The sequence below is a fragment of the Heptranchias perlo genome, chromosome 22, assembly GCF_035084215.1.
Source record: "Heptranchias perlo isolate sHepPer1 chromosome 22, sHepPer1.hap1, whole genome shotgun sequence".
Taxonomy (NCBI): domain Eukaryota; kingdom Metazoa; phylum Chordata; class Chondrichthyes; order Hexanchiformes; family Hexanchidae; genus Heptranchias; species Heptranchias perlo.
The window spans coordinates 2,600,892-2,611,551 of NC_090346.1; the positions used below are offsets into that span (position 1 = coordinate 2,600,892).

Consider the following 10,660-nt stretch of genomic DNA (forward strand, 5'->3'; position numbering starts at 1 on the left):
TTTGATAGTTTCGGGTAAAAACCCCCCCCGACACCAGGACATGTGGAGGGGGGGCAGCGGCTCACTAACTTTTAATGAAGAAGTTTTGAGTCGGACTCTCCTCCAAAATGAACTTTTAAAATAAAAAAAACTTCATGTTAACAGAGCAGCAAATCGGAATAAACTGGACCTGGATTTACCCGCGGGCCGGATTCCAGGCGGAGTTAAACCCCCCGCCCGGTACAATTAATCTGATGACGGCCCGGAGACAGTTATTATTATTAATTATTATTAATTATTATTATTAATTATTATTATTTATTATTATTGATGATGACCCGGGCTCCCCCTCACCTGATCCCGATTCCGGGAGATCCAAGTGTCGAGGAGCAGCTCGAACCGGGACCGGTGGAATTTCTTGGTGGTTTTCACGGCGATGAACAGGTCGCTGGCGGTGATGTTGTCCCGGACAGGACGGGCCGTGACAGCCGCCTGTGAAGGCTCCAGCTCCCGCTTCAAGCCCAGTCGCCTCCCGGGCCCCAGCAGCACAACCCCGGGCCCTTTGCCCCGGCTCAGCTCGGTGAAATAGTCCCTGAAGCTCCTGGCCGGGGGCTCCGCTTCGGCGGGCGGGGGCTGCAGCTCGGGCCGCTGAGCCGCGTCCTGATGCCGGCTCTCCGGCGGGCTCTCCCCGGGGCTCTCCCAGCTCTGCAGGGACCGGCTCCGGAGCTCCAGCCCCCGCTGTACCGGCGGCTGCCGCTGGTCCACCATCAGCACCAGGAGGCAGGTGAACATGGCCCCGAGCAGGGACACCAGCACCCGCCTGGCACACACCCGGAGCATCGCTCAACCCGGCCCGCCGGCTGCAGCCTGCGGCACAGCCGCTCAAAACCCCGGCCCCGGGCCCGGAGTGTCCGCCTCTCTCCCCGCCTCTCTCCCCCTCTCTCCCCGCCGCCTGCCCCTCTCTCCCCGCCGCCTGCCCCTCTCTCCCCGCCGCCTGCCCCTCTCTCCCCGCCACCTGCCCCTCTCTCTCTTTTTCTTTCCCTTTTCTCTCTCTCTGTCTGTCTGTCTCTCCCTCTCTCTCACTCTCACTCTTTCTCGGTCTCTCTCCCTCTCTCTCCCTCTCCCTCTTTCTCTCCCTTTCTCTCCCCCTCTCTCTCTCACTCCCTCTCTCCGCTGTCACTGACCGTCCTGCGCCGTGCCCGGGCCTTTTTATAACCTGCTGCCGCTGATGTCACTCCCGAAACCCCGCCTCCCGGTCGCTAACGACGCTGAACCGCGGCCCCGAGAGCGGGGCGAGAGGGTGAGTGTGTACAGTGTGGGTGGGTGTGACAGTGAGTGTGCACAGTGTGAGTGTACAGTGTGGGTGGGTGTGACAGTGAGTGTGCACAGTGTACAGTGTGAGTGTACAGTGTGGGTGGGTGTGACAGTGAGTGTGCACAGTGTACAGTGTGAGTGTGCACAGTGTGGGTGGGTGTGACAGTGAGTGTGCACAGTGTACAGTGTGAGTGTGCACAGTGTGGGTGGGTGTGACAGTGAGTGTGCACAGTGTACAGTGTGAGTGTACAGTGTGGGTGGGTGTGACAGTGAGTGTGCACAGTGTACAGTGTGAGTGTACAGTGTGGGTGGGTGTGACAGTGAGTGTGCACAGTGTACAGTGTGAGTGTGCACAGTGTGGGTGGGTGTGACAGTGAGTATGCACAGTGTACAGTGTGAGTGTACAGTGTGGGTGGGTGTGACAGTGAGTGTGCACAGTGTACAGTGTGAGTGTGCACAGTGTGGGTGGGTGTGACAGTGAGTGTGCACAGTGTACAGTGTGAGTGTACAGTGTGGGTGGGTGTGACAGTGAGTATGCACAGTGTACAGTGTGAGTGTGCACAGTGTGGGTGGGTGTGACAGTGAGTGTGCACAGTGTACAGTGTGAGTGTACAGTGTGGGTGGGTGTGACAGTGAGTGTGCACAGTGTACAGTGTGAGTGTGCACAGTGTGGGTGGGTGTGACAGTGAGTGTGCACAGTGTACAGTGTGAGTGTACAGTGTGGGTGGGTGTGACAGTGAGTGTGCACAGTGTACAGTGTGAGTGTACAGTGTGGGTGGGTGTGACAGTGAGTGTGCACAGTGTACAGTGTGAGTGTACAGTGTGGGTGGGTGTGACAGTGAGTATGCACAGTGTACAGTGTGAGTGTGCACAGTGTGGGTGGGTGTGACAGTGAGTGTGCACAGTGTACAGTGTGAGTGTACAGTGTGGGTGGGTGTGACAGTGAGTGTGCACAGTGTACAGTGTGAGTGTGCACAGTGTGGGTGGGTGTGACAGTGAGTGTGCACAGTGTACAGTGTGAGTGTACAGTGTGGGTGGGTGTGACAGTGAGTATGCACAGTGTACAGTGTGAGTGTGCACAGTGTGGGTGGGTGTGACAGTGAGTGTGCACAGTGTACAGTGTGAGTGTACAGTGTGGGTGGGTGTGACAGTGAGTGTGCACAGTGTACAGTGTGAGTGTGCACAGTGTGGGTGGGTGTGACAGTGAGTGTGCACAGTGTACAGTGTGAGTGTACAGTGTGGGTGGGTGTGACAGTGAGTGTGCACAGTGTACAGTGTGAGTGTACAGTGTGGGTGGGTGTGACAGTGAGTGTGCACAGTGTACAGTGTGAGTGTACAGTGTGGGTGGGTGTGACAGTGAGTATGCACAGTGTACAGTGTGAGTGTGCACAGTGTGGGTGGGTGTGACAGTGAGTGTGCACAGTGTACAGTGTGAGTGTACAGTGTGGGTGGGTGTGACAGTGAGTGTGCACAGTGTACAGTGTGAGTGTGCACAGTGTGGGTGGGTGTGACAGTGAGTGTGCACAGTGTACAGTGTGAGTGTACAGTGTGGGTGGGTGTGACAGTGAGTGTGCACAGTGTACAGTGTGAGTGTACAGTGTGGGTGGGTGTGACAGTGAGTGTGCACAGTGTACAGTGTGAGTGTACAGTGTGGGTGGGTGTGACAGTGAGTATGCACAGTGTACAGTGTGAGTGTACAGTGTGGGTGGGTGTGACAGTGAGTGTGCACAGTGTACAGTGTGAGTGTACAGTGTGGGTGGGTGTGACAGTGAGTGTGCACAGTGTACAGTGTGAGTGTGTACAGTGTGGGTGGGTGTGACAGTGAGTGTGCACAGTGTACAGTGTGAGTGTACAGTGTGGGTGGGTGTGACAGTGAGTGTGCACAGTGTACAGTGTGAGTGTACAGTGTGGGTGGGTGTGACAGTGAGTGTGCACAGTGTACAGTGTGAGTGTACAGTGTGGGTGGGTGTGACAGTGAGTGTGCACAGTGTACAGTGTGAGTGTACAGTGTGGGTGGGTGTGACAGTGAGTGTGCACAGTGTACAGTGTGAGTGTACAGTGTGGGTGGGTGTGACAGTGAGTGTGCACAGTGTACAGTGTGAGTGTGTACAGTGTGGGTGGGTGTGACAGTGAGTATGCACAGTGTACAGTGTGAGTGTACAGTGTGGGTGGGTGTGACAGTGAGTGTGCACAGTGTACAGTGTGAGTGTACAGTGTGGGTGGGTGTGACAGTGAGTGTGCACAGTGTACAGTGTGAGTGTGCACAGTGTGGGTGGGTGTGACAGTGAGTGTGCACAGTGTACAGTGTGAGTGTACAGTGTGGGTGGGTGTGACAGTGAGTGTGCACAGTGTGAGTGTGCACAGTGTGGGTGGGTGTGACAGTGAGTGTGTACAATGTACAGTGTGAGTGTACAGTGTGGGTGGGTGTGACAGTGAGTGTGTACAATGTACAGTGTGAGTGTGCGCAGTGTGGGTGGGTGTGACAGTGAGTGTGTACAATGTACAGTGTGAGTGTGTGCAGTGTGGGTGGGTGTGACAGTGAGTGTGTACAATGTACAGTGTGAGTGTGTGCAGTGTGGGTGGGTGTGACAGTGAGTGTGTACAATGTACAGTGTGAGTGTACAGTGTGGGTGGGTGTGACAGTGAGTGTGTACAATGTACAGTGTGAGTGTGCACAGTGTGGGTGGGTGTGACAGTGAGTTTGTACAATGTACAGTGTGAGTGTGCACAGTGTGGGTGGGTGTGACAGTGAGTGTGTACAATGTACAGTGTGAGTGTGCGCAGTGTGGGTGGGTGTGACAGTGAGTGTGTACAATGTACAGTGTGAGTGTGCGCAGTGTGGGTGGGTGTGACAGTGAGTGTGTACAATGTACAGTGTGAGTGTGCACAGTGTGGGTGGGTGTGACAGTCAGTGTGTACAATGTACAGTGTGAGTGTGCACAGTGTGGGTGGGTGTGACAGTCAGTGTGTACAATGTACAGTGTGAGTGTGCACAGTGTGGGTGGGTGTGACAGTGAGTGTGTACAATGTACAGTGTGAGTGTGCGCAGTGTGGGTGGGTGTGACAGTGAGTGTGTACAATGTACAGTGTGAGTGTGTGCAGTGTGGGTGGGTGTGACAGTGAGTGTGTACAATGTACAGTGTGAGTGTGTGCAGTGTGGGTGGGTGTGACAGTGAGTGTGTATAATGTACAGTGTGAGTGTGTGCAGTGTGGGTGGGTGTGACAGTGAGTGTGTACAATGTACAGTGTGAGTGTACAGTGTGGGTGGGTGTGACAGTGAGTGTGTACAATGTACAGTGTGAGTGTGCACAGTGTGGGTGGGTGTGACAGTGAGTGTGTACAATGTACAGTGTGAGTGTGCGCAGTGTGGGTGGGTGTGACAGTGAGTGTGTACAATGTACAGTGTGAGTGTGTGCAGTGTGGGTGGGTGTGACAGTGAGTGTGTACAATGTACAGTGTGAGTGTGCGCAGTGTGGGTGGGTGTGACAGTGAGTGTGTACAATGTACAGTGTGAGTGTGCGCAGTGTGGGTGGGTGTGACAGTGAGTGTGTACAATGTACAGTGTGAGTGTGCGCAGTGTGGGTGGGTGTGACAGTGAGTGTGTACAATGTACAGTGTGAGTGTGTGCAGTGTGGGTGGGTGTGACAGTGAGTGTGTACAATGTACAGTGTGAGTGTGTGCAGTGTGGGTGGGTGTGACAGTGAGTGTGTACAATGTACAGTGTGAGTGTGCGCAGTGTGGGTGGGTATGACAGTGTGTGTGTACAATGTACAGTGTGAGTGTGCGCAGTGTGGGTGGGTGTGACAGTGAGTGTGTACAATGTACAGTGTGAGTGTGTGCAGTGTGGGTGGGTGTGACAGTGAGTGTGTACAATGTACAGTGTGAGTGTGTGCAGTGTGGGTGGGTGTGACAGTGAGTGTGTACAATGTACAGTGTGAGTGTGTGCAGTGTGGGTGGGTGTGACAGTGAGTGTGTACAATGTACAGTGTGAGTGTGTGCAGTGTGGGTGGGTGTGGCAGTGAGTGTGTACAATGCACAGTGTGAGTGTGTGCAGTGTGGGTGGGTGTGACAGTGAGTGTGTAGAATGTACAGTGTGAGTGTGTGCAGTGTGGGTGGGTGTGACAGTGATTGTGTACAATGTACAGTGTGAGTGTGTGCAGTGTGGGTGGGTGTGACAGTGAGTGTGTACAATGTACAGTGTGAGTGTGTGCAGTGTGTGTGGGTGTGACAGTGAGTGTGTACAATGTACAGTGTGAGCGTGTGCAGCGTGGGTGGGTGTGACAGTGAGTGTGTACAATGTACAGTGTGAGCGTGTGCAGCGTGGGTGGGTGTGACAGTGAGTGTGTACAATTTACAGTGTGAGTGTGTACAGTGTGGGTGGGTGTGACAGTGAGTGTGTACAATGTACAGTGTGAGTGTGTACAGTGTGGGTGGGTGTGACAGTGTGTGTACACAGTGTACAGTGTGAGTGTGTACAGTGTGGGTGGGTGTGACAGTGAGTGTGTACACAGTGTACAGTGTGAGTGTGTACAGTGTGGGTGGGTGTGACAGTGAGTGTGTACAATGTACAGTGTGAGTGTGTACAGTGTGGGTGGGTGTGACAGTGAGTGTGTACAATGTACAGTGTGAGTGTGTACAGTGTGGGTGGGTGTGACAGTGAGTGTGTACAATGTACAGTGTGAGTGTGTACAGTGTGGGTGGGTGTGACAGTGAGTGTGTACACAGTGTACAGTGTGAGTGTGTACAGTGTGGGTGGGTGTGACAGTGAGTGTGTACAATGTACAGTGTGAGTGTGTACAGTGTGGGTGGGTGTGACAGTGAGTGTGTACACAGTGTACATTGTGAGTGTGTGCAGTGTGGGTGGGTGTGACAGTGAGTGTGTACACAGTGTACAGTGTGAGTGTGTGCAGTGTGGGTGGGTGTGACAGTGAGTGTGTACACAGTGTACAGTGTGAGTGTGTGCAGTGTGGGTGGGTGTGACAGTGAGTGTGTACACAGTGTACAGTGTGAGTGTGTGCAGTGTGGGTGGGTGTGACAGTGAGTGTGTACAGTGAGAATATGTGCAGAGTGAGTGTATAGTGTGGAAGTGTATGACAGTGAGAGTATGCACAATAAATGTGCAGTGTGCGAATGTGGTACAGTGTGAGTGTGCACAGTGTTGATGTGTGACAGTGAGAATGTGCATACTGTGAGTGTCCATGGTGAGAGTGTATACCAGTGAGTGTGTATAGCGAATGTGTATACTGTGACTCTGAGTATGTATGTCAGAATGTGTATAGCAGGAAATTGTGTATATGTATGACAAGTGTGTTTAGTGAAATAGTGTGGGCATGATAATGACAGTGCGTACAGTGTGCATGAGATGATAAATATAGTTTAAGAGGTAGTGAGAGTGCGTGTGAGAGGTGGTGGGGACAGGTAGGAAGCTAAAATGCCCTGGGTGACTTACCGGCTGATTTCCTGCCTGCTTCGTGCGGATCCTGATTTTAACCTGCTCTTCCCTTGGAGCTAGCCATGGCCTCCCGCCGCCTGAACTTCTGCTCCTGCTCGTTGGCCAGCTGCCACTTTCCGCTCATTTCGGGTGGGCAACGAAGAGATCCAGGAGTTAAAATCGGCCCGGCCTCATGCTGCTAACATCAGGCAAGTTTGTCACTCACCCTGCCCCTCCACGCACCCAAACCCCGCACCCAGTTAAAATTCCCATTTGTGTGTGTACAGTGTGTATATGATACTAAACGTGTACAATTTAAGATAATGAGAGTGTATGGGAATGACTGTTGTAAGATGTAGTCTGGAACAGATTTTACATTAAGTATCCCAGCATGCTTTTCCAATAGGCCAAGAAGCCCTTGATTAGATCTGGCAACTATCAATCTCCCACAATGGCCAGACTGATGGGCTGCGAGTAACAAGAAAAGGGAAAAGTCCTTGATCAGATCTGACAGTTATTGAAGCCCTTAAATGGATATACCAGCTATCAATCTCCCACAATAGCTAGACTGGAAGGAATACAAATAACAAGGTAAGGCAAAGGATAAAACAGCACAAGAAGTTCCAAATGTTGAGGCAGAGAAGGAACAGTCCTGAGGTCAACGCTCCTCCCAACAGCATCGGGTAACATCGTTTCTGTTGCATTAATCACTTTAACTTGTTGAAATTACTGGGCCGCTCTTGAGTGTAAGAATTGTGCTTTGCTGGCGAGTCAGCTTGTTAATTCTATGAGTTCTTTTAAATCTGTTATTAATAAAATATACTCGCTACACACCATATTGGTTCGGTCTCTTTCTGAATCTCTTACATTGCATACAGCATGACAGATAGGGAGAATGTGTACAGCGTGATAATCAGTTTATGACAGTGAATGTGTACAGGGTGAGAGAAAATTGAGTGTGTGTACAGTGTGTGAGAGTGAGTGTAAGATGAGCGAGTTAGTGTGTATGAGTGAGTATGTGGAGTGTGAGAGATATTGAGTGTGTGAGAGAGTGAATGTACAATGTAAGAGTGCGTATGGTGAAACAGTGGAGAGTGAATATGTACCGTGTACAGAGCGTGGGTATACAGAGTGAAAATGTGTACAGTAACTGACAGTCTATGAGAGTGAGTGTACAAATGTGATTTTATGGTAAGAGTAATTGAATACAGTGTGAGTCTATAAAGTGTCTAAGATTGAGTGTGCGTGAGTATCAGTCAATGCCACTTAACATCGGAATTACAAGTACTGGTTCATGGAAAGTAACTTTATAATGGCAGAAAAGTAGTTACATGTAGAAAGGAAAGGGAGATTTGCTAACATTTACCAATGTTCTGATTAGTTCAATTTGAATATGTAGGTTGAAGTATCCTTTTAATGGCTATCTGCTGTTAGTAATTTCTGGTTTAAAAACTTGAGTTTCCTTTTTATTAACCACTATGATTAATTAGGTTAGCATAAAAGACAGCAAAATGCCTTTTATAAGTAGTACCATAATTCTTGAAGTCCCTAACCATCTGTGGGGAAGATTTCCTTTGTGCACTATCCGTGGTAAGATCATAAACCTGTTCTTTTAAGCATAATTATGCCAACAGCTTAGAACAGACACATCACATGAATGCATTTATGATTTTGTTGTATTTAGCACGTAGAAGCCTTCCCCTAGTGTGGTAACAGCATGGAAAATGTCCATTTCTGTTGTGTTTATATTGTACTAAGCTGTTTTTACTGTGGTGATCATGAGACTGTTCTAACCTGTTGGCATTATTATGCTATCCTCCCAATGTCATTCAGTGGCTTTAAAAAAATCAGGACCTGATGTCTGCAGTGCAACTGTATAAATTGATAATATAGACTTGTTGCTATAACTAAATAAATGATAAGGAACGCAGAAGCTTCAATATTAAATCTTACGATCCTATCTAGCCCAATCCAAATAAAGCAAACTTAGTCTTCTAAAACAGTAATAATAACAAAAATAATGACAGTAACTGCTAGAGCTCTCCAATAACCCGGCATGTTCCTCCAGTGACTAGCTGAGCCATATAGATGGTCACAGTCTCAGGTTTGACCTTCAGTATGTGTTGAACTAGATGATCTCAATCAGGATGGTGATTGGGCCACTGCAACTGGCCTTAACGTCCATGGGTCAGAGGGGAATGTTGGTCAGGGCTCCCAGGCCTGATTACTTTCCAGGAATAAAACAGAACATTTTCTGGTCTCCTGTATACCGCCCCAACAACAACAACAACTACTACTACTTGCAATTTTATAGCGTCTAGTAAAACGTCCCAAGGCGCTTCACAGAAGCTTTATAAGCAAAATTTGACACCGAGCCACATAAGGAGATATTTGGACAGGTGACCAAAAGCTTGGCCAAAGAGGTAGATTTTAAGGAGCGTCTTAAAGGAGGAGAGAGAGGCGAGAGGTTTAGGGAGGGAATTCCAGAGCTTAGGGCCCAGGCAGCTGAAGGCACGGCCGCCAATGGTGGAGCGAAGGAAATCGAGATGCACAAGAGGCCAGAATTGGATGAGCACAGACATCTCGGAGGGTTGTAATGGAATGCATTTACTCAGAAAAAACTTAATTAGAATGAAAAATAAATGCATTCTGTGATCTGCATACTTTCTACAATCAATTAAGATCGGTGAATTCAACTCGCATCACTTGTATGGCTGAATCCAAAAATTATAATGATTTTGCAGTAACAGAACTAAATGGAATTATCTTTGATAAACTAAAAGGCCGAAATTTGAAGTCTGGGTTTATAATGACACTCAGGTTGCAATCTGAGCAAGCTAGTGTTAGTCGATCTCCTGTGATGTTAGAGTCAAGACCAAGTGTTGCATTCAGGTCAAGCAGCGTAAGAGAGTGGTGGGAAGGGGTGGATAATTGGACTTAGGTGGGGAGGGAAGGGTGGAAGTGGAATGGGGAGAGAGGAGCAGTGTGGCAAGCTCTCTCAGCGGCGCGGTTGTGGACAGGGGACAGAAAACTTTAATGGGGTGAAGGGGTTGGACCAACACCAACAAAGCTAATTGTGATCGTCAAAGTGGCTAAATGGGGGTTGGGGACTTGAAATCGCTGTAATTTGGAATGGGGGGGCTGACATTCAGGTCACAGACTCAAACACACTGCTAGCTGAACATCAGCCCTAACAATACTGCCAGGAAGCATCAAATCACTGTTGGGATGAGGAGGGGTGTTGGTGGTTTGCGAATAAGCTCAGCCCAGCCCAATTTGCTTGGATGAGTGCAGCTCCAACAACACTCAAGAAACTCGACACCATCCAAGATAAAGCAGCCCGCTTGATTGACACCCCATCCACCACCCTAAACATTCACTCCCTTCACCACCGGCGCACTGTGGCTGCAGTGTGTACCATCCACAGGATGCACTGCAGCAACTCGCCAAGGCTTCTTCGACAGCACCTCCCAAACCCGCGACCTCTACCACCTAGAAGGACAAGAGCAGCAGGCACATGGGAACACCACCACCTGCACGTTCCCCTCCAAGTCACGCACCATCCCGACTTGGAAATATATCGCCGTTCCTTCATTGTCGCTGGGTCAAAATCCTGGAACTCCCTTCCTAACAGCACTGTGGGAGAACCGTCACCACACGGACTGCAGTGGTTCAAGAAGGCGGCTCACCACCACCTTCTCGAGGGCAATTAGGGATGGGCAATAAATGCAGGTCTCGCCAGCGACGCCCACATCCCGTGAACGAATAAAAAAAAACAGCCAAGCCAGTGGCCTGCATATGGGGCCGGGGGGTCATATCTGCCCTAACAACTGAACTGTAGCCTCACAATCACAGCCAACACAGGGGGGTTGAGGGGAATGTGTTGCAAAGAAGTTGCCTATCCAATTCTGAGACAACAGCAAGTAAGGGGAGGGG

The 10,660-nt window shown here is 50.0% G+C and overlaps 1 protein-coding gene across 2 annotated transcripts in view; it reads right to left on the reverse strand.

Moving 5' to 3' along the window:
* The window catches only part of LOC137340407 (beta-1,3-N-acetylglucosaminyltransferase lunatic fringe-like), a 27,834-nt gene extending 26,915 nt beyond the window's left edge, over positions 1 to 919 (reverse strand). For both annotated transcript variants that reach the window (XM_068002819.1, XM_068002818.1), the window contains exon 1: positions 334 to 919. In XM_068002819.1, the coding sequence (XP_067858920.1) occupies positions 334 to 819 (486 nt within the window). In that variant the 5' untranslated portion in view covers positions 820 to 919. The remainder of the gene's footprint in view (positions 1 to 333) is intronic.
* Between the last annotated feature and the right edge of the window lie 9,741 nt (positions 920 to 10,660).